Here is a 21,078-nt window from a genome sequence, read left to right on the forward strand (position 1 = left end):
TGTGTGCATTGTTCCTACAGTTTATCGGAGAAGAGAAGAGGAAGTGATAAATAACACTTTCGAACACAATCAAGCACTTGTGGAAAATTTCCGCGTAAACTCTGAAGAGCAGCATTCCGATTGTCCTTTTAGTCTTAACAAGCAGCAAAAACTCTTGAAGTGATTTTCAAATAGATTAAAGCACATATTGATTACCGTCCCTTGGAATTATTACTGGTACACCGAACTTTGAACGCATATACGCGAAATCCGTGAATCTCTAGTCTGGTTTGTTATATGCCTACAAAGGATTTTTTGCCACTGTACTTTTGACAAGAATATTCCTCGATCCATGTATAAAGGCAAGACAACAATAAGGTTGTGTAAATCACATAAGGGACGACATTGGCAAAATAAAATATGATTGAAGGAGAGGTCAATTAATAGAACTGTAAATGTATATACACAGAAGGGACTTCATCCGATATACAGCCATACTAAAACTGTTTTATAGCCCAGATTTAATCACACAACACAGGGTTGTATAATAAATTTACTCTGAAAATAAATGCATTGTGTAAAATCTTCCAAATTTCGACAAAGGCAATTTGCATTTATTCTGTTTGGCTATGCTATTAAGTGTTATTGATTTAAAACAAGAGCGCCGCATGACGGAGCAATATACGCCCGATTCGTGTGCCATTGGAGATGATACACTGATGATTGATGTATTTGTTTTAGAAATAAGCAAAAAAAAATTTCAAAAATCGCGAAAAAAATAAACCCGATGAAAATATCGCAAAATAAAACTGGATAAAAATATTGCATAAAAATATTGCATGTGTTAATCGGTTGCATGTCTCCAATCAGACCTGACTGATATATAATCTATATACTACCTCTGACCAAGTTTGGTGAATTCAACTTGAACTAGAGCTTTGTCACTGAATGTGACTTATACCCCCATACCACTTTGACGCAGGATAAAAAGTTGTTTAAAAGTTTCGGATGAATACAATTTGAATTAGAGTCCGGACAAAGTGGCGCCGTTGAAAATGCACTAATTGACCCTATGACCTAGTTCTTGACCCGACATGACCCATATTCGAACTTGACCTAGATATCAACTAGATGCAACTACTGACCAAGTTTGGTAAAGATCGGATGAATACAATTTGAATAAGAGTCCGGACAAAGTGGCGCTGTTGAAAATGGACTAATTGACCCTATGACCTAGTTTTTTACCTGGCATGACCCATATTCGAACTTGGCCTAGATATCAACTAGATGCAACTACTGACCAAGTTTGGTGAAGATAAGATTTATACAATTCGAATTAGAGTCCGGACAAAGTAAAATGCACTAATTGACCCTTTGACCTAGTTTTTGACCCAGCATGACCCATATTCGGACTTGACCTAGATATCAACTAGATGCAACTACTGACCAAGTTTGGTGAAGATCGGATGAATACAATTTGAATTAGAGTCCGGACAAAGTGGCGCCGTTGAAAATGCACTAATTGACCCTATGACCTAGTTTTTGACCCGGCATGACCCATATTCGAACTTGGCCTATATATCAACTAGATGCAACTGCTGACCAAGTTTGGTGAAGATCGGATGAATACAATTTGAAATAGAGTCCGGACAAAGTGGCCCCTTTGAAAATGCACTTATTGACCCTATGACCTAGTTTTTGACCCGGCATGACCCATATTCGAACTTGGCCTAGATATCAACTAGATGCAACTGCTGACCAAGTTTGGTGAAGATCGGATGAATACAATTTGAATTAGAGTCCGGACAAAGTGATGCCTTCCGCCCGCCGCCCGCCCGCCCGCCCGCCAAGGGGTTTCACATAATACGTCCCGTATTTTATACGGGCGTATAAAAAGTATCTCTCAACTGTGCTCGAACCACTGACCCCTGGAGTAAAAGTCTAAGGCTGATACCACTCGGCCATCCGGGTGCTCATACAATGACGGCGACTATGAGTGATGTATTTTATTCTTTATATAAGCAATCCTCGTAGTTCCACAAAATATAACGACAACAACAAAACATTCCAAATTATTCGATCGTTTCGCGTTGCAATGCTTTATAATTTTCAGGTTGTTAAAGTGATGTTATGGGCATTTCTCACTGTTGAATTGAGCTGAAAAGAATTAACAGGTCAAAATAGTTAGTTAAAATGTGGTAACTGACCAATTATATGTAACTCATTTTGCTACCAGATGTTTTGAAAAAAAAAATTATATTCGAAATTTTACATGACTGTACAGTCCTCTAAGCCGAGTGGAACTGTCTTTTTATTAGGATCGGAGTTAGTGTTCGTGTGTCGTATGAACGATATGCACTTAAACTAAATTTAGATTCACATCGTACATCGAAGCAGTTCTGTCGTAAGTTGTCAAAACGAAAGTACGGTTGACATTCAAATGCATTGTTTTTCTCTTTCCGGGATATAGTTTTATTATGTTGATTCTGCATTAACAAAAACAAGCGTATATGACGTGAAAACACCAAAAATAAACAACGGTTGCGATAGACACCTATTAACATAGCATATACTGTTAGATGCGCATAATATCACTTTAAATCATTAACAGATGCATATAATGGATACTTAAAGCGTGGTAAACGATCAGTATTACTGTTTTCTCACAAATATCATAACTAAAACGCACATTTGTGAATCTGAAACAATTGTTTTAATTTTGTCAATTTACCAAAACGTTAAAAAGCCTCTTTAATCAAGCTTGCATTGTGATACATAAGAATACGATGTTTCATGCGTGTGTGAAGCATATTATTTTTGAAAACTATTATTTATGAACACTATAGTATCCTACAACTCAGGAAATACTTGTCTCTATCTTCGATGAAAGTTTGACTTTGTGGTTTCCATAATAATCCAATAAGTTTTAGACTGTCAAATCACACTTTAAGTATTATAAGCTATACATGGAGCTCTGTCGTCCCTGTACTACGGACTTTACCAGCAGAATGATTTCAACTGTTGGGAAACGTTTACGCCGCTAATTGTCGGTGTGAGCGATGTTAACGTACTGTCCCAGGTGTGCGAGAGTTGGTAGCGGCCCCCGTCCTTGTTTAGCTGGAGAACGTTAAGATTCTGGTCCGTGAGCCATCTTGGTTCGAGAGAGGGGTCAAGGAGGCTATTTACATCCGTGCAATAAGACCGGCGCTTAACAAAGACGGGGGCCGCTACCAACTCTCGCACACCTGGGACACTACGTTAACATCGCTCACCGCGTTCGCCGTTATACTTTTTAAACGAATGCTTCTGGAATGTCGCGCTAGAGTGCTTAGCTGGCTCAGCATTCGCCATAACTCTTATAAGACGAATGCTGATCTGGAATGTCGCGCTGGGGTGTTGAGCTGGCTTAGCATTCAACTTAACGCCTTTAAAACGAAGGCTGATCTAGAATGTCGCGCTGGTAGCTTGGGGATTTAGGTCCATTTATCAGCAAAATCTTGCAAACTTGTAAGCAAGCACCAAACTTTCCATGAATGTACCTTAATATGTGCTCTTTCCAAGAAACCTGTAAGCCACAAAAAAAACATGGCGGCCATTGTTTTCTAAATTGGCGGCCGCATAATATTTTATATACATTTTTTCTTCAAAATCAATCATTTGCACTCGGAGACAAATAAAAACAAACATTATTAAGGTTGCTTTGTTATAAAGAATGTTTAATATATACATTTTTTTTCTTCTTGACATTAAGATGTAAAAATATTGTACATTTGTATCGAAATTGTCGCACAATTTGCAAAATAATTGTACAACACATATGTACGTATATATCACAATACAGTTATCATAACGGTAATGTAAAAACAATACATACACATGTATGACACACATAGACAACTGTTTTAAAACATGTTGAATAAATATATATAGCATTTAAAAAGAAAACTATTTTACACCCAGGGGTGCGCTTATTATGGACTTATTGGTATTACGTAGGAAGTAGGATCGTCGTTCACTTCGTGGATGTGCATATAGAGAATACTAGGTTAGCGTTGAATACAGAGAAGTTTATGTTGCGAGGCTTAGAACGCCGGAAGCGCGAGCCTTGGCGAGCGCTTTCGGTGTTCGAGCCGAGCAACATAAACTTCTCTGTATTCAACGCTAATCCTAGTATTCTATTTATCCCATTTGATTTTTTTTCAACGTGACATTTAACATAAATAGATCTAATAACCTTAACAATAATTTTAATTCAGTCATAAAAGCGCTTAAAATCTAACAAATGTAACCATGCGTAGTGATATACATGTATTTGTTCTGGTACGCAAAATAGTCTTTAAAAAATTCACACACAAACTGTAAAACAAGTAAAAATATCACCATATGCCTACATTCAATTTTACGCAGTATGCGAATTTTAACACATTACGACCGCGAAAAGAAGATTTAACTTTACTATAATTCATTTTATTTTCGAAAGAAAATGATCAAAATACAATATGGCGGCGATTGCTCCTGACAAAATGCTGTCGATGTCAACATACATGTACACCATCAACGACCTAGTTCTGGCTACCATAACTTTACATGTCGCCTTTTATGATTTTTGACTGGCGCGACTTTGTACAGGTCTGTCAATACTAAATAAACTGTACACTGAAGTTTCTTTAGCTATCGACGACCTTGACAATTTTGACGAGTAAACAGACAATTGTAGCGACTGACACTTTATTTTACAAAATATACAGGGCAATACGTTTTCCGACTTCGGACGACAAATTTAAGGACGCGCAGAACGTGTTTTTTTTTTATTATGTTATGGGTATGCCGTGTGTGATCCGATGCATCAATGGCGCCCATGTTAAAATCATTTCCCCGAGAACAGGGAACGACAAAAGTACAAACAAAAATCAAAACACGTAAGAACTAGTATCTTACCTTTAATAATCCTTTAAAATCCATCTAATAATCCATTTAACTCAATAATTGATGATTTTGCCTCTAGGGTCTTTAATAATTATTTCAGCATATTTAAATAAAGACCCTTATGCCATTCTATCACTTTATTCAAATGAGTTTATGAACGCGATAAACTTTCTTCTTCGTCACACGCTACGTCATGTGCTCTACATTACTGCTGTTCAAATGAACCGGAGCAGTTTATCTAATAATAGCCGTTGGTAAACTCGGTTGCATTTGCAGATTTCTGCATACAAACATAATTATGTTTAAACTTGCACAATGTTTTATTTATCATTGGTAAATGCCCTTATTGTACGAGAAAATAATTTAATATATAAATACACAAAGAATGGAAAACATTCCAGTACACAACAGATAAATGAGTAGAAAATACCCGTGTACAAAATGGGACGTTCCCAATTCCAGTGTGGTGCTATTTTTACCATCTTATACTTTACACAGCTGTATGCCTAACGTGAATTAAATAGGAAAGCAAACATAGCAGATTATTCATGAACTGTGCGATATGTGTATGGCTTGTTGTACATTCTTAATATTTAAGTTAAATGTCAAAAGTATATGGTTTGGTTATAAACAATGCACATTACACGAAAGAAGGAAAATGTGATCAATTGACAATTCAGATATGTCGACATACAGTACATGTAGAAAACATGTGAAATAAGTCGCGTTTATAATAAATCGTCAATGGGGAAAATGACGCAATAAGTATGTCATTTTATGACGCCATCAATCAGCTGATTCATTATACGAATGGCGAAAAATTATGTCATATGACTAGATTTAAAGGTTGAAACAGGGACCTATACAATTTGTTTGTATAGGTCCCTGGTTGAAGGTCCAATAATTTTGAAGCTTAAGTTTTGTCGACTTTGTTTCTTATGAAAAATCATTCAGTGGTAAATATAAATAAAAAAATAACAAAACAAAAATCGTGTAATTTTATATTTTATTTCAACATTTCTTTTGGTGAATATGTCATATATATATTTTTCTGCAAAATATGCACATTTACTTCTAATGGGTGACCTTAAAATTCGATCAATGAACCAAACAATATCGACCTAATTTTAGCGCATATCGCATGACGTCATTTAAAAAGTAGTCCGTGCACGCGACAGGTATATTCCACAGTGTTGAATACAAGCAAGTATATTCCACAACGTGTTATACCGTCAATGTCGCGGTGAAAATGGGATAAATTATGGATTTATAGGTAATAAGTACGAAGAAGGAGCATCGTATACTACGTCATGCATCTTTATTACGTCACTTCTTTGGTATTTTATAACCTCTGTCACAGGTCAGTTAGTACACCAACATGTATGGTCCTGCTGTTAAATAATATAGCGATAGGTTTCAAATTGAATTTTGAAGCAATTATTTTGATAGAGCAACGTCGGCTATTATCGACCGTCGGTATTTATCGTCAATTCCTGATTTTGGCCTTTTATTTCACGAAAGATGGTAAATGACGTAATGAATTATGTAATACATGACGTCACTTTTCGATCTTTTCGATTTGAACGAGCTCAACAGTTTGTACGCAAACAAAACAAGTAAGTAAAATTTTACTATACTAAAATTTCATGACGTTAACACATACGATAAGGATGATGCCTTTTCTGTACCAATGTCATGTGTCCTTGGCTGCACTCGATTGAATACATTTCTACTATAACACAAGTTTAATACATGGAACAACGTTCGCATAGCAAAATCGCGCGTGATTTGCCCTTGAAACTTCAAATATCAGATGTGTCGATAAATGCCGACGCAAATTTGTGCGATAGGCAATTATCGACAGGTTTTTATTTTAATAAATGACAAATTAACTAAAGGTCTAAACACTATTTAAAACATGTTGATATATCGCGTTCAGCTATAGATCTTGCACCTATTGATATTGCGATATGCGATTCATAAAAGAAAGGCCATCTAACTACGTCTTTGCAGCAGTCGAAATTCTAAAAACATTGTGGCAAAGGGATAGTCCTCATATTTTTCCTATGTTTTCAACTTCAATTTGGTCACTAGATCCATACGCTTATTCTTGAATAAGTTGGTTCTTTTATATTGATGCTTTCAAATTCGTTTGCTGAAAAATTCGATCTATTAACACAGGAGAAGGGTAAATTCTTGTTTTGTCTTTTGCATCTGTCTAAATTGTAAAAAATGTAATGATGTTAAGGTTTGCATAACATTTTAATTTGACCTGCATTATCTGTTTTGTTGCAGGTAACAGATATGTCAAAACAAGTTGGAGTCCAGTATTCGCCAACGAAAATGGGCCTGGCTATTGAGGCCGTTCGAAGTAAGGCAATGTCTAAACGCAAAGCTGCCATGACGTTCGGTGTGCCGAGGTCAACGCTCTTAGACAAGCTGAGTGGGCGTGTCCCGGAGGCAAGGACTCGTCCTGGTCCAGCGACGGTCTTATCAGCAGCAGAGGAAGACGTGTTGGTGAATTATATCAAATTAATGGCTTCCATTGGATATCCGGTTTCGCGCGAGGAACTTTTAAACGAGGTCAAAAAGATTATTGATGTTGATGGGCGCAAAACGCCATTTAAAAACAACAAACCAGAAAAAGATTGGTTCTATGCCTTCAAGAACCGTCATCCAGATTTAAGCGAGCGCTTCGCCATGACACTTGGGCACCAACGCGCCTTTGTTAATATGGCTATGATTGAATCATGGTATTCAAATCTGTTTAAATACCTTCGAGATGAAATAAATGGGTATGAAAATATGATTCAAGACCCTCGACGGATTTTTAACGCCGATGAGAGTGGATTCCCACTTTGTTATAAATCTGGAAAAGTACTTGCACAAACGGGTGCACGACATGTTTACAACGTTACATCTAGTAACAAACAGCAGATTACGGTCATGGTCTGCTTCAATGCATTTGGCGACTTCTTCCCACCATTGATTGTCTATCCAGGTGAAAGATTCCGCGATATCGGATTGAGCAGTTTTCCAGAAGCTATATATGGCCATACTTCTAATGGGTGGATGGACAGTGAGCTCTTTGTGACATTTCTGGAAGAATTTTCAAATTACGTAGATCAGAAGAAAATTACCAAACCTGTTATACTTTTCGTTGACGGACATTCGACTCACATGTCCAGGAGCGCCGCTGAATTCTGCGCCGCTAATGGAATCATTCTATATTGTCTTTTGCCTAACGCCACCCACATTCTGCAACCATGCGATGTTGGATTTTTTTCCCCCATGAAGGCTTCTTGGAAGAGACACTTGAAAAATTGGCAAATGGAAAATATTGGAGAGATTTTAACAAAAAAGGACTTTCCCAAAGTGTTCAAGGCAGCATGGGACGCCGTTACCAGCTTTGAATTAGCTGTACGGGGGTTTCGAAGGTCCGGACTGTTCCCGTTGGACCCTTCCGGGATAGACAAAACAAAACTTGAGCCTTCTAAACTTGCCAATCCTGTCACCATGGCTCTTGATCGAGACCAAGTTCCTGCCCAAGCCCTAGTACCAGACAATGCAAAAGCGCCTGTTCAAGCCTCAAAACAAGCCCATGCCCCTTCCCAAGCCCCAGAAAAGGATCCGGTCCCGATCCAAGTACAAGACAATGTACATGCCCCCATCCAACTACCAGACAATAAAATGGAATTAAATAATGACAAGTTAGAAGAGTTTTTAAATTGTTTACTTGAAAAAGTGTACGATGTCGGTAATAGCCGAATCCTGTAGATAACGCCCTCCGCACAGTCAACTTATGATGACCTCCCTTTTCTTACTTTTACAAATTGGCGCCGATATTTTATACCAACCAATGGCAAGAGCGTCCGTTAAATATTCTATATATAACTTTCATTTCTTTTTGCAGCGGCTGTCATCGAAATGGGTAAGGCTTATGTCTAAAACTGTCGATAATAGCCGACGTTGCTCTAGTTGATTGAAGTCATAAATTAATTATCAAAATTATTCTATCAAAGAGAAGTATTGTTTTTCCAATTAAGTTTTTTTTTTATAAAATCGATTTTTATTGTAACTGAGTCTGTTGGTTATACGGGTCAATATAAGCTGTTAGATTTAGTGGCTTATGTTTGTTAAAGGTTAGCCACTCGGGTAAGTCACACAAATTATATGGCTAACGTCAGTGTGTTCATTTCAAAGCACCAAACCAACTGGGACAAGTGTTGTCTATGTCAGACTGAAAAGAAAGATGAGGATATAAAGTTGCCTTCACCCGACAGCAAGGGTGATGAGTGTTATACTAATAAAGCAACAAACGTTCCGCATTTTACGCAATGAACCAGCTTCCATTGATTTTAGATCCAATAAGGTTGGATGAGGGGGATTGAATTGGAACAAACCTGCGCAAAAGGCAGGCAAAATATCACCAGAGCTGCCGTCTAATGTTTAACGACACACAACTTGATAGAGCTAGAAAAATATCTTCTGCAAAATCCGATGCATTAGGGAAAGTGCCATTGAAATCTAGAAGATTAAGCTTGGAAATAGAAAAATGCATCCTGTGTGATAGCGAAACGCCTTAGTCAGACCTCCGGAAAGCAATGACTGTGAATATTGATAGACGACTTTACGAATGTGCCTGGACTCTAAATGGTGGGAAGCTCCTTGCCACTCTTAGTGGTGGAGATGCAGTGGCACAAGAGCTCAAGTACCACAAAAATGTTTGTCCTCTCTGTACTACAGGGAGAAAGCTCATCGGTCAAGACTTGATGACCAGGAGAACTGCGATTTATTGGAAGGTAATGGAAGATGAAGTATACCCGCTTGTATTTTCAGAGCTGGTGACATGTATTGTGGAATCTAAATCCAAAGCAACAGACCCCATAGTATTTTGTCCTGCAGATCTCGTTAAGATGTTCAAACAACGACTAGAGCAATTCGGAGTTAGTCCGTTAATGTCAACTGTGCATTCAACAAGGCTCAAGTATAGACTGCTGGCAGAAATTCCAGAGATTGAAGCTCATGAAAGCGGACGAGATACTGTTCTAGCTTTCAAAAGCTTCGAAATTCTCTGAAGCAATTGTGCTCATCAAAGCAGCAAGAATTTTACGCCGACTTATGCTTGGCCACGAAACTTCATTTGACGGTAGATTCAAGGAGAGTTGTATTTAACGGTCAGTCCCATCCGCTCTGTTGCAGTTTGTCTGTATGATTGAGCATGGAGTAGATATAAAATCGCAATTGCAGTTTGGGGCATCAAAGACAGATTTAACAAAGGCCAAACTGCTACAAACTTAACTGATTTTCAAAGACAGTTTGGTTACGAACAGACATATGTGTGCAAAAACCCGCGAGAAAGTTCTTGTTGAGCTGCTAAATGAACATGGACGCTGCATACCGTACAAAAGAGTTCCCGAGGTTTCTGAACAATTAGGAGATGCAGCTGTTGGAAGGTACATTGAAGAAGGTCTTGTTTGTCCATCTATCCTTAGGAAAGGCATATTTACCACGGCTGCAATGGACAACATTGACCACAACCAAACATCCACCACATTTTCATCATCCTTCCATGGAACAAGCATATCATTTTTCCAACATCCAAGCTCTTGCGAGGAAGGCCAAAAGCGCGATCCCTTTAGTATTAGGAACAAGTCAAAAAAAGTTCCAGAACTTCCAGATTCGATCACAAATGTCCCCCCTGCAGTTCTTTTCGGAAGAATCTCTATTCAAAACCCACTACTCGATTTACATTGTGAATTTGAATGGCTCAAAGAGGTTTGTCTTACTGAAACACTGTTTGAACATGTGAATATTACCTGGTCTGCTCATCATGCATCAAAAGAAAGAGGCGTCGCGTTTGAAGTTACAATTGGATCTCTACTGCCACTGCTTCGTGAATCCGCTCATTCTGTGGCTACTATACGACACCTTACTAGTAGGTACATTGATGACATACTTAATTTAGATAATCCATTATTTGAACAATATATTCACAAAATCTACCCAAAAGAACTAGTCTTAAATAGATCGTGTATATCCAATACAGACGCTGCGTATTTAGACTTACATTTAACTATTAATAATAATTTGATCAAAACTAGTTTATACGACAAAAGGGACGATTTTAACTTTGAAATTGTAAATTTTCCGTTTCTAGATGGCAACATCCCTAAAGGACCTTCCTATGGTATTTACATTTCGAAGTTGGTACGTTATGCCAGAGCATGTTCGTGTATTAAAGATTTTAATGATCGTAATCTAATATTAACTAAAAAATTGCTAAAACAAGGCTTTTTGTATCATAACCTAAGAAATAAATTTGCTAGATTTTACTCTAAGTATGGTGATTTAATTTCAAAATATAATGTTTCTTTAAAATGGCATTTAAATAATGGAATCTCCCATCCATCATTTTACGGAGATGTTTTGAAGCGTGTCCGCAAATTAAAATATGTTAAACCAAATGTTCATATTAAACTTTTCAATTTAATTAACTTGTTTTAACAAAAGGATACGATGCTTATGTACTTAAAAACACGTGTTTGATGGTTTTCGATTCACTATATCTTTCTTCCCTTAAAATTTGGAATCATTAGTGATATTATAGGCATTTTTCACTGTTGATTAAAATTGTGTCATTGTGTCGTATGATCAAATCTGCATGAATACTACATTATAGGCATTTTTCACTGTTGAATAAAATTGTGTCATTGTGTCGTATGAACAAATCTGCATGTAAACTACATTTGGACTCAAATCGTACATCAAATAATTTCTGTCTTCAGTTGTCAAAACACCTATATACTGTTTGATTCCAATAATGTCGCTTTAATGGAATTACCATTTTAATTCATTTGCTTCTTAATATTAAATCACCTAAACTTGTTTTATTAGTAGCACAGCCCCATTAATATTTTTATTTAGTACTGCCCTTGGAATTTGTTTACGTCATTATGGATTTTTGTGACGTCATACGACCGAATTTCCCAGTTGTAATCTACATGCATAGGTCATTGGGTTTATAACGTTCCATTTTATTTATATTTTCTCTCTGATAGGCGTTTCTTGTTTGATTTAATTATTTTTAATTTGTTTAGCAGTCACATAAACAACCAAGCTATGTAATATGGAATGTTTACACCCATTATTGCTGCTTCTTCCTGTATTTGCGCGATGATTATCTGAGATATTAACTATATGATTCTATATTCTCAAATCTTTTCTATAAAGAAGGAATGTAGTTGACAATTGTTAATAGTTTTATTTGATCGTTCGTCAAAAAGTTGTAATTCTGTTACTCTTGTATCTTCAATGCAATTGAGTAATTAAATAGTAATTAAATTGAATGCGTTTTAATTCCCTTTTATTATTGTTTAATTTGAGTTACAATGCTATGACGTTAAATTTTATTTACACTTAAAAATGTATTATGAATATTGCTGGGCCAAGTGTGAGGTAGAGCGCTCCATAACCAGGTTTAAACCCCCAATGCTTTGCATTGACCGTTCCAAGGCGGTGACCCCAGCTTTATTCATATTTTGTGTTTATGTTGGTTTGTATTGTGCTGTTTTGTACTGTTTGGGCAATCGGTCACTTGCCTTAAATAAAGGACCAACTAATTGTTTTTAATGAAAATTCAATACTGCTCCAGCGGCTGGAGTTTCACTTCTTTATATGTCATGGACAAGGTGAAAGACACTATTGCATTCCTGAATCCTGGTCAGGTTGTTATTCTCACTGCAGATCAACTTTTGTATGCCTTGGCTAAACAAATACAGTGGCGATGGCCTGATAAATTCGGCGAGGACAAAATCGTAATGATGTTTGGAGGGCTTCAGATTGAAATGGCTGCACTAAACTATCGGAACGTTTTTGCAAGCAAGTGGATGGACGGACGCCCTTACAGAAGCTGAAATTGCTTGTTCAGGAACTGTACAATCATTCCTGCCTGTGACAAGTGTGACAAAAACCAGAAAAGCGCACCAGGTTACAGCTTGTGCCTTGTATAAGCTCATTACATATTCATATAAGATGTACTGCAGCGAGACCGATGACAAGTCGGAAAAGTTTTGTTTTGAGCAATGGTGCGAGAAGCGAGCGGAAGAAAGTCTCCAGTTCACCATTGGTCATATTGTGCTGACAATGGAGTTGACTATTTTGTCCTTCATCAGATCTTTCTGAGGGACTAGTTCCTTGCAATCATGAGGAAGCAGACACAAGGATGTGTTTGCATGTAAAGAACGCATTAAACCAATGTAATAAAAACATCATCATTAAGGCTAGTGACACTGATGTTCTAGTGATTGCTGTTATAACTTATTCAGCTCTAAGCAATCTAGGCTTGGAGAAACTTTGGCTTGAATACGGTCAGGGAGCAAATGTGAGGTGGATCCCTATTCAATAGGGAACAAAACTAATGGTATTTCCTTTTTTCACGCATTTACAGGGTGTGACATTGTTACAGCATTCCATGGGAAAGGTAAAAAAGCTGCATGGCAAACGTGAAATGTGCTCCCAGAGATTGGCGAGGTTTTCTCAAAATTAAGCAAATATCTGATTGAGGTTACACCAGGAGACAAAGAGGCATTAGAAAGATTTGTAATAACCATGTATGACAGATCCAGTTCAGCAGCTGATGTACAAACAGCAAGATTAGACATGTTTGCTCGAAAACAAAGACAATATGATGCAATTCCTCCAACAAGAGAAGCCCTTTGTCTGCATATAAATCGTGCAGCATACAAAGCAGGCTGCGTCTGGGGTCAAAGTTCAGATTGAAGCATGGCTGTGACAGATCCTGCTGAATGGGGCTGGACAAAGAAGAACACTCTTTGGAAAGTGTTCTGGACAAACCTTGATTCAATTGCAGAAAGTTGCAAAGAGTTAACCAAGTGTGGCTGCAAAACAGACTGCTCTGGTCGCTGCAAATGTTACGGATTTGGTCTTGCCTGTACCGGTTTGTGTAGCTGCATGTGTAAAAACTAATCTCGACTTATATCAATGAGATCATGTAAATAAAACACTTTTTAAGGACTTTGAATTTGAGTCTTCAACCCGTATTGAGAAGACAAATATAGTTTAATTGACACGGGAACAAAACCATTACTTGACTTGATAATGGCAGTCAATAAAATATGTCATGTCTAAAATACACAAATACTACTAGTTTAAGATTAACCTAACTTGGACAACAAAACTGAGACTGGAAACGGCTGACATCTTGAAACAAAATCGACACCATCTTCTATCTTCGGTGGCTCAAATGTTTTATTTAAAACGCACATCAAAATGAGTTTCCATACTAAATTGCATGTCTCCTTACGGATTTTCTAGATTATTTTGCATAATTATGTAAGCTGCCCAACTTGTTCACATGAACTGAGAGCAGAAAAGGCGGCCATCTTGTAACTGTACGCCATCTTGAATTTTTGACTGACAAAATAATTTTATCAAAAGTGTGTATCAAAGTTAGTGTTTATACCGAATGTCATGCTAAATTGAAGATTTGCATAATTTTTACGCACAGTTGCTTAAGATATACCCAACATGGCGATATAGATTGAATCGAAAATGGCGGCCATCTTGAAAATGGTGGCCATTTTGAATTTTTTAGTGGCTAACGATTTATTTCAAATGTGCATATCAAACTGAGTGTTCATGCTAAATTTCATGCTTGCTAACAGATTTGCAAGATTTTTATGCTAATTCTCCTAGCTAAAATGGAATGCTGAGCTGGCTCAGCATTCGCATTAACGCTTTTGAAACGAATGCTAATTTGGAATGTCGCGCTGGAGTATTGAGCTGGCTCAGTAACCTTTTAAAACAAATGATGATCTAGAATGTCGCGCTAGGGTGCTGAGCTGGCTCAGCATTCGCCGTCATATTTTTAAAAACGAATGCTGATATGGAATGTCGCGCTGGAGTGCTGAGCTGGCTCAGCATACGCCGTAACACGTTTGAAACGAATGCTGATCTGGAATGTCGTGCTAGAGTGTTGTGCTGGCTCAGCATTCGCCGTAACACTTTTAACATGAATAATGATCTAAAATGTCAAGCCATGTTTTGTGCCAGATCAGCATTCGTAATTTCTTGAGCTGATGTCGATTACTGAGCGGTGTGCCAACTTTACGCACCTCTTGCAACCAACAAAACCCAGAAATTGTTTCCTTTACAGTGTGGCAGGATGAGGTGGTCGTACATATTGAAGTCCACCTACAATTGTAAAATTATTTAGTACATCAAACACTGTTTACATTACTTATTGTTTACATGCTATTGGCTGGTCCAAATGAATTATAGGAGGTATAATGGCATGCTAAAATTAGCTAATTATAAAATTATATACAACTTTACAAAGATAGACAAATTCAGCTGACAATTATTCAACGAGATTTATAATCTAAAGATTACTTAAGTTCTGTGCAAATATATTGCTTAAAGTGGACAGAATAGCTTATGAACCAATCCATGTTGCTTTGTGTGAAATTAGATTGGTTGTTTCTAAATTAGTATTGTACATATACTCATGTAAAAAATGGCCTTATCCCAGACAAATTGTTTGGGTGTGTACTTATTACAGGCAAAATGCCAAATACTGGAAGCTTTGATTTCAAACTTATTTGGAAGAAGACTGTTAAAAAATCATCCCTACCAAGTTGTTATTTACTCTCAGGTATTTCAGATGAGAAAATCTTCAATGTGAATTAACAGGGAAATATTCCATAAGAATAATTTCATCACCAACTCCCACAGGTTTAGTGGCCAGACTGGGATTCAAACCCACAATCCTCTTATTTGTAATTTCTATATCATCATAATGATTAAGGCCCAGAAAGGCCGAAAACCAAAAAGACCGCATACCAAAAGGCCGAATACAAAAAAAGCCTTACCAAAAAGGCCCCAAAGCGTACCAAAAAGGCCAAAAGTGAACCAAAATGGCCTAAAATCAATTATTATTTTAGGTTTCAAATTGTGTTTACAAAGAAATACACATAACTCAAAATGGAATAAGACATAAAACAGGTATGATTTTTTTTATTTTGACATAATGACATGCACACAGACTATACAAACTAAACTAACGTACTAATTACCAACATTTAAGAATGAAAACACTGTAAAATTTCCAGGTGACCAGTTTGCAATTGATTGTGCGGGCACGAACAAAATCTTTAGATTGCTGTTCTCTTAAGGAGACCAACTGTCTGTCATCTCCCTGGCTAAAAGACTCAACTATCCAGTGATTATCTGAAAATACACATAGGATTTCCAAAAATGTGTTAAGCAAGGTTATGCAGAATTCAATAAATACGAAGGTCATGGGCCAGAAGATGCTTATCTGAGATCAAAAGGAACTTGTTTTGTTTACCTCGTTACTTTACTTCCTTTCAGTATTAACTAAGTGCTTTTGTTGGGAAATTGTGATTAAAAAATATTCAAGATAGATTGAATCATAGGCATCGTGTATACTAATAATATCAAATTAAGTGTATTTGCAATTGTTCTATCTTTGACATGTATAAATGTGAGACCCTCCCCCCCCCACACACACACACAATTAGTTGTTCGCAGCTGTATTATACTACATTAATAATTAGTATGTTAATGATGTGTTTAAAAACATAATGTGATGAAAATGAGAAATGCATTATTTTCTGAATTTTACTCGTTCTTAACAGATGTTAATGCAAAAAAATAAAAACATAAATTACCATACAACATAAAGTGTAAATGTAGTCAAATGATCACATCTACAAATTTAAATTAAAATATTTACCTATAAGTGAGATATTCAAGTTTGTAAAGTGTTGCATTAGAAAAGTCTTCAACACACTTGCAGGTAACCTGCTATTGGTCCAAATTGGTGGTTGCGCTCCTGTAATTTCTCACATGCCATACTTCTTTATGTGATCCTGATGTAAGAACCCACCTAAAATGATGAAATTGAAATACATTTAGAATAGATTTTTGTTTTACCATTTTAAGTTGAAACCATACATACCACACGTGCTTAAGCGTCAGATCGTCGTGAATGATTGTACATGTATCGTGATCTTGCTCAAAATGAAGTTTAATGACCACATGTAACAGTTTCAATCAAACTTGTCACTAACAAGTGAGATATTCAAGTTTGAAAAGTGTGTAAGAAAAGTCTCCAAGTTTATACCATGATATGAAACAGATGCTGCTATTGAAGTCAAATATAGTCTCATTCCTTTGTAAACATTTATTGACATAATAAAAACAACTTGAACATTGCTATTTTAATATATGGATCATACTTATTATATGTGCATATGCTTAACTGTTGATATTGTAGATGTCTTAATAAAAGAAGAGTATTTTATCAATATGTGTTTTTTTGGTATTGCTTGCATATTGTTATTATCCCCTACCAAAGGCGTATTAATATAGTTTTCAGGGCTGTATATCACAAACAATAATATTTCAACATGATACTTCATGAGTTTATTGATATAATGGAGAAAAGCCTTGCATAAGAATCATAACTCTACACTTTATTAAAAAGAGTTATTGCCTTTTTTTGTTGTATTATGTTACTTTTAGGGTTATATCTCAGGTACGCTAAAAGATTGTAGCATGAAACTTCATGGGTGAAAGATATCAATTAGAACGAGCGCTGTGAACAATCCCATAACCATACTTGTTCTTGAATAACAGTTCTTGCCCTTTGTTTGTTGTAATGATGTTACTTTTCAGGGCTAAATCTCAGAACATATACAATATTTCAACAAAAACGTTATTGATGATTATATATCAATTAGAAGAAGTGCCTTCCCCTAAAACCATAACCCTTCAATTTCTTAAATAAGAGTTATTGCCTTTTGTTACTTCTGAATGATGTTAATTTTCGGGTCTATATATTAGATACGATGCATGATTTCAAGATCAAACTTAATGGGTGTTCAGATATCAATCAGGCGAACTGCGATGTACAAGAACCATATACCTTAACTTTCTTAAATGAGAGTTATTTTTCCTTCGTTTTTTTTATGTATCTATAAATTAGTTGGGAAAAGCTCAACCCTATTAATTTACTTCTGCGCCAATCAATGATAAAAACTTTCGGCGGTGGACATCAATTCCACCAATTTGCTTGTTGCTCTCAGGCTGTGTTTATGGCTCGAATAATGAGAAACCTCCATAACATATTTATATATTCCGGTCTTGGTCTTTAATTTATGAAAAAAGAAGTAGTCAGTACGTAGTCCAAAAATCTCATTAACAAGTGTAACACAAAGGTAAAGCATTTTGCAAGTCATAAATACAGCAACACCAATTATTTACAGGTACTCAAATCATAATTTTTATAACATCCACAAAAATAATACTGGTCGCAATGCCAAGAAATACAGTTGGGTTTACAATTGCTAAACCAACGGTTTGGCAAAAATAATGGACATGTTTAGATTATAGTGCCAGTAATAAATGGGACCCACAATGGAGATTGTAAATGATAATATGATCATTTTTGCTTGTCATAATCATGAGACCAAAGAAATGACCTTAATAAGTATTGATTAGGAAATGAGATCTTATATTGCTAAGATCAAAGAACATTTGGACTAACATTAAATAATCCGAATGATGGTTATGACTTCATCATTGCATATTCTTGAACCAGTTTTAAAATTCTTCGACAATTAACTATAGATAGGCAGTGAGGATTTGAAGACCAACTGATAAAATTCAACTGTAGTTTGCCCAAGGTCAGTAACGGACTGAAGATAAGCTTATAGCATGATGACGACAGATGAGACTGTTGTGTCTAACATTGCTCATGCTATAGTTAAAAAAGTCAATTTCAATTAAAACAATTATTGTTCCATGATTGTCATATTATATTTAAAAAGTACGTAAGTATTTATTGAACTGCTATTTGAATGTTAATAATTGTCCATAGTTAAGGAAGTCCGATCGGCCATACAATTAGCCTTACAACGTAGGGCTAGTTGAAAATTAATTCAGGCTTAAAGAAACTCTGTTATGTGTAGTTTTGATAGTGGAAATTTCACCGTTTACACTTTTTTCATAGTTATTCATGCATTATAGCAATTATTGTAAAGACTAATGACTTAAGTAGTGGTGATCACGGGCGAGATAAATAAATATATTTTGCAAAAATGGCGTTTCCAATTACAAAATGTATGACCATATCTGATGGTTGTAAAGCATTATATAAACTAAGAATTTGCAATTAATAATTATTGGTAGGGGTATAACCATTATTAGACCTCAGTATTTATCATAGTATTAGTGAGATGAATTTCTAATAGACTGGTTACTATAACTGATTTGAGGATTTAAACAACATATTAATTAGATATCTACCTTCATTCATTGTCGAGACGATGGTAGTGGATGTGACGTCTGTACAGTGTCATGGATTTGTTTAAGATTCGCAAGGATTGCAATATAAACTTATTGACAGACTGAATACATGATTAAGCTGTCCAGCTAGCGCAGTGGTTGTTACAGTCGCTTCTCACCTAGACGACCGGGTTCAAGTCCTGGTCCCGGCAGCATGTGAGTTTGGATACAAAAAAATCAATTATTCTGTAACAACGAAATAGATGTAAAATTGCAGCTATAATTCTTAATTCGTCCAACTTTCATGAGTCTAGTAGGTTTATTGGGACGGAGTGCAGGGTCACACTGCGGGTCCACACATAATGTGGAAATGTGCTCGTCACACAGGTAAAATACATCGATTTGCTTTAAAAAAAAATGCACCGTGCTACAACTTATATAGGTATTCACGTTTCCAAATGGGTTGTGATTGTATGTTTCTGTCATTTTGTGGATGAATTTATCTTCGCTGAATCGCACTACATCGCAAGATTTTTAAAATAATGCGAAATATGTTTGGAAAAACAACAACATTAAACCCACTCACTCTAAAGAATTATCCGTGAAATTTCAAATCATCCTGTCCTTAGCGCCGCCTCGGAAGTACCATTTGCTCATGAAATAATACACCACAAAAAGAGGTGGCGCCCGTGATTAATGGGCGTGTATATGTTTATCTGCTTATCATATATTATTAAATACATTAGTTTTCCTAAATATACGGTAATGTTAACGCTGCTAGACTGTAAATCACGAATAAAATCTAAAATCTATGTGTGTGTTTATTATGGTGTTCAGGCAATGTATCATGCCTTCTATACAAGTCTACTGAATGGTTGACAATATTTGAACCACCGTTTCATCGTTGTTAATATCAAACAATTCGTTTGATTTGTGTTATTTTGCAAATTTATAGACGAGTATGGTTCACCCAAGTACGCACTTAATTGTGTCCATAATGCGGACTACGCAAACGTCTCACAAACACATGCCATTGATACTGATCTCCGACAAAATACTCTTGTGAGCTGACTCTGACAATAATGCAAGGGAATTGTTTTGCCTAAAAATTTAAGTACCCTGCTTTGTACTTGTGGCTGTTAAAGTGGTCATGATGCTTTAAAAAAACGGAAAAGGGCATGGGAAAGTAACGCTTGAAATTTCATTCAGTCTTCCTGGACGCCGGGAACTTAAAGCGAAGACATGCTATAAATGTAAGGATTGCAAACTAATTTGAAGTATTTAATTGATAAAACTTGGACGAGTAGAGTTAAGACAATGGATGATTAATTTCCTGCGTGCTTAGGTTCTTAAATGTTACTCAAAAGCCACTGTATTGAACATTATATATCTAATAGTATCGAGTTAAAGCCAATATATAATAAGTAGTTTTAAACGTATTTTATAACAATTTAGTATTTAAAACCATCATAATACTTCGTTAAACTTTCTAGGTTGTTTCAATAATTGAGAAGCGATAAATATGAGCGCGATAGATAAAGAATGTCAATTGAAATTATCTAGTGACCAGTTTTATTATATATTAACAAATTATAGCATATTATTCTCAAAATGCGTATTATTACAATAATATATTAGTGCTATATTATTGAATCCATCTGATTGGTTACTGTTTTCACATAAGTTTTACCTTAACATTATAAATGGATACATCTTGGCCGTGATCTGTGAAAAAGGGGTTGAATGCATGTGCGTAAAGGGTCGTCCGAGATTAGACTGTGCAGTCCGCACAAGCTAATCAGGGGCGACACTTCCCGCAACAAAACTTTTTTTCTAAGA

At 36.2% G+C, this 21,078-nt stretch overlaps 2 protein-coding genes across 4 annotated transcripts in view; one reads left to right on the forward strand and one right to left on the reverse strand.

Moving 5' to 3' along the window:
- Nucleotides 1–735: 735 nt before the first annotated feature.
- The window catches only part of LOC127871969 (replication factor C subunit 1-like), a 113,327-nt gene continuing 92,984 nt past the window's right edge, over nucleotides 736–21,078 (reverse strand). Inside the window, exon 24 of one of the 3 annotated variants that reach the window (XR_008045659.1) lies at nucleotides 736–1,251. The gene's annotated coding sequence lies outside the window, so the exon portion shown is untranslated. Of the gene's footprint in view, nucleotides 1,252–1,299; nucleotides 1,710–21,078 lie in introns of those variants that run through there. The other 2 variants (XR_008045660.1, XR_008045658.1) reach the window with 2 other exon arrangements.
- On the forward strand, nucleotides 7,098–13,089 carry LOC127872688 (uncharacterized). Its single transcript, XM_052416018.1, has 2 exons — nucleotides 7,098–8,550; nucleotides 12,940–13,089. The coding sequence occupies exons 1-2, from the start codon at nucleotides 7,210–7,212 to the stop codon at nucleotides 13,087–13,089; spliced, it is 1,491 nt and encodes a 496-aa protein (XP_052271978.1). The 5' UTR covers nucleotides 7,098–7,209.

Source organism: Dreissena polymorpha, chromosome 3 (genome assembly GCF_020536995.1).
Source record: "Dreissena polymorpha isolate Duluth1 chromosome 3, UMN_Dpol_1.0, whole genome shotgun sequence".
In the NCBI taxonomy this organism is placed as follows: Eukaryota; Metazoa; Mollusca; class Bivalvia; order Myida; family Dreissenidae; genus Dreissena; species Dreissena polymorpha.

What these genes read in the sequence shown, in the direction of transcription:
- LOC127872688 (XM_052416018.1), top strand. Translation starts at nt 7,210, where the DNA reads ATGTCAAAACAAGTTGGAGTCCAGTATTCGCCAACGAAAATGGGCCTG. An exon ending in AGGATCCGGTCCCGATCCAA is followed by an intron (nt 8,551 to 12,939) that starts GTACAAGACAAT and finishes TATTCATATAAG; the next exon opens with ATGTACTGCAGCGAGACCGA.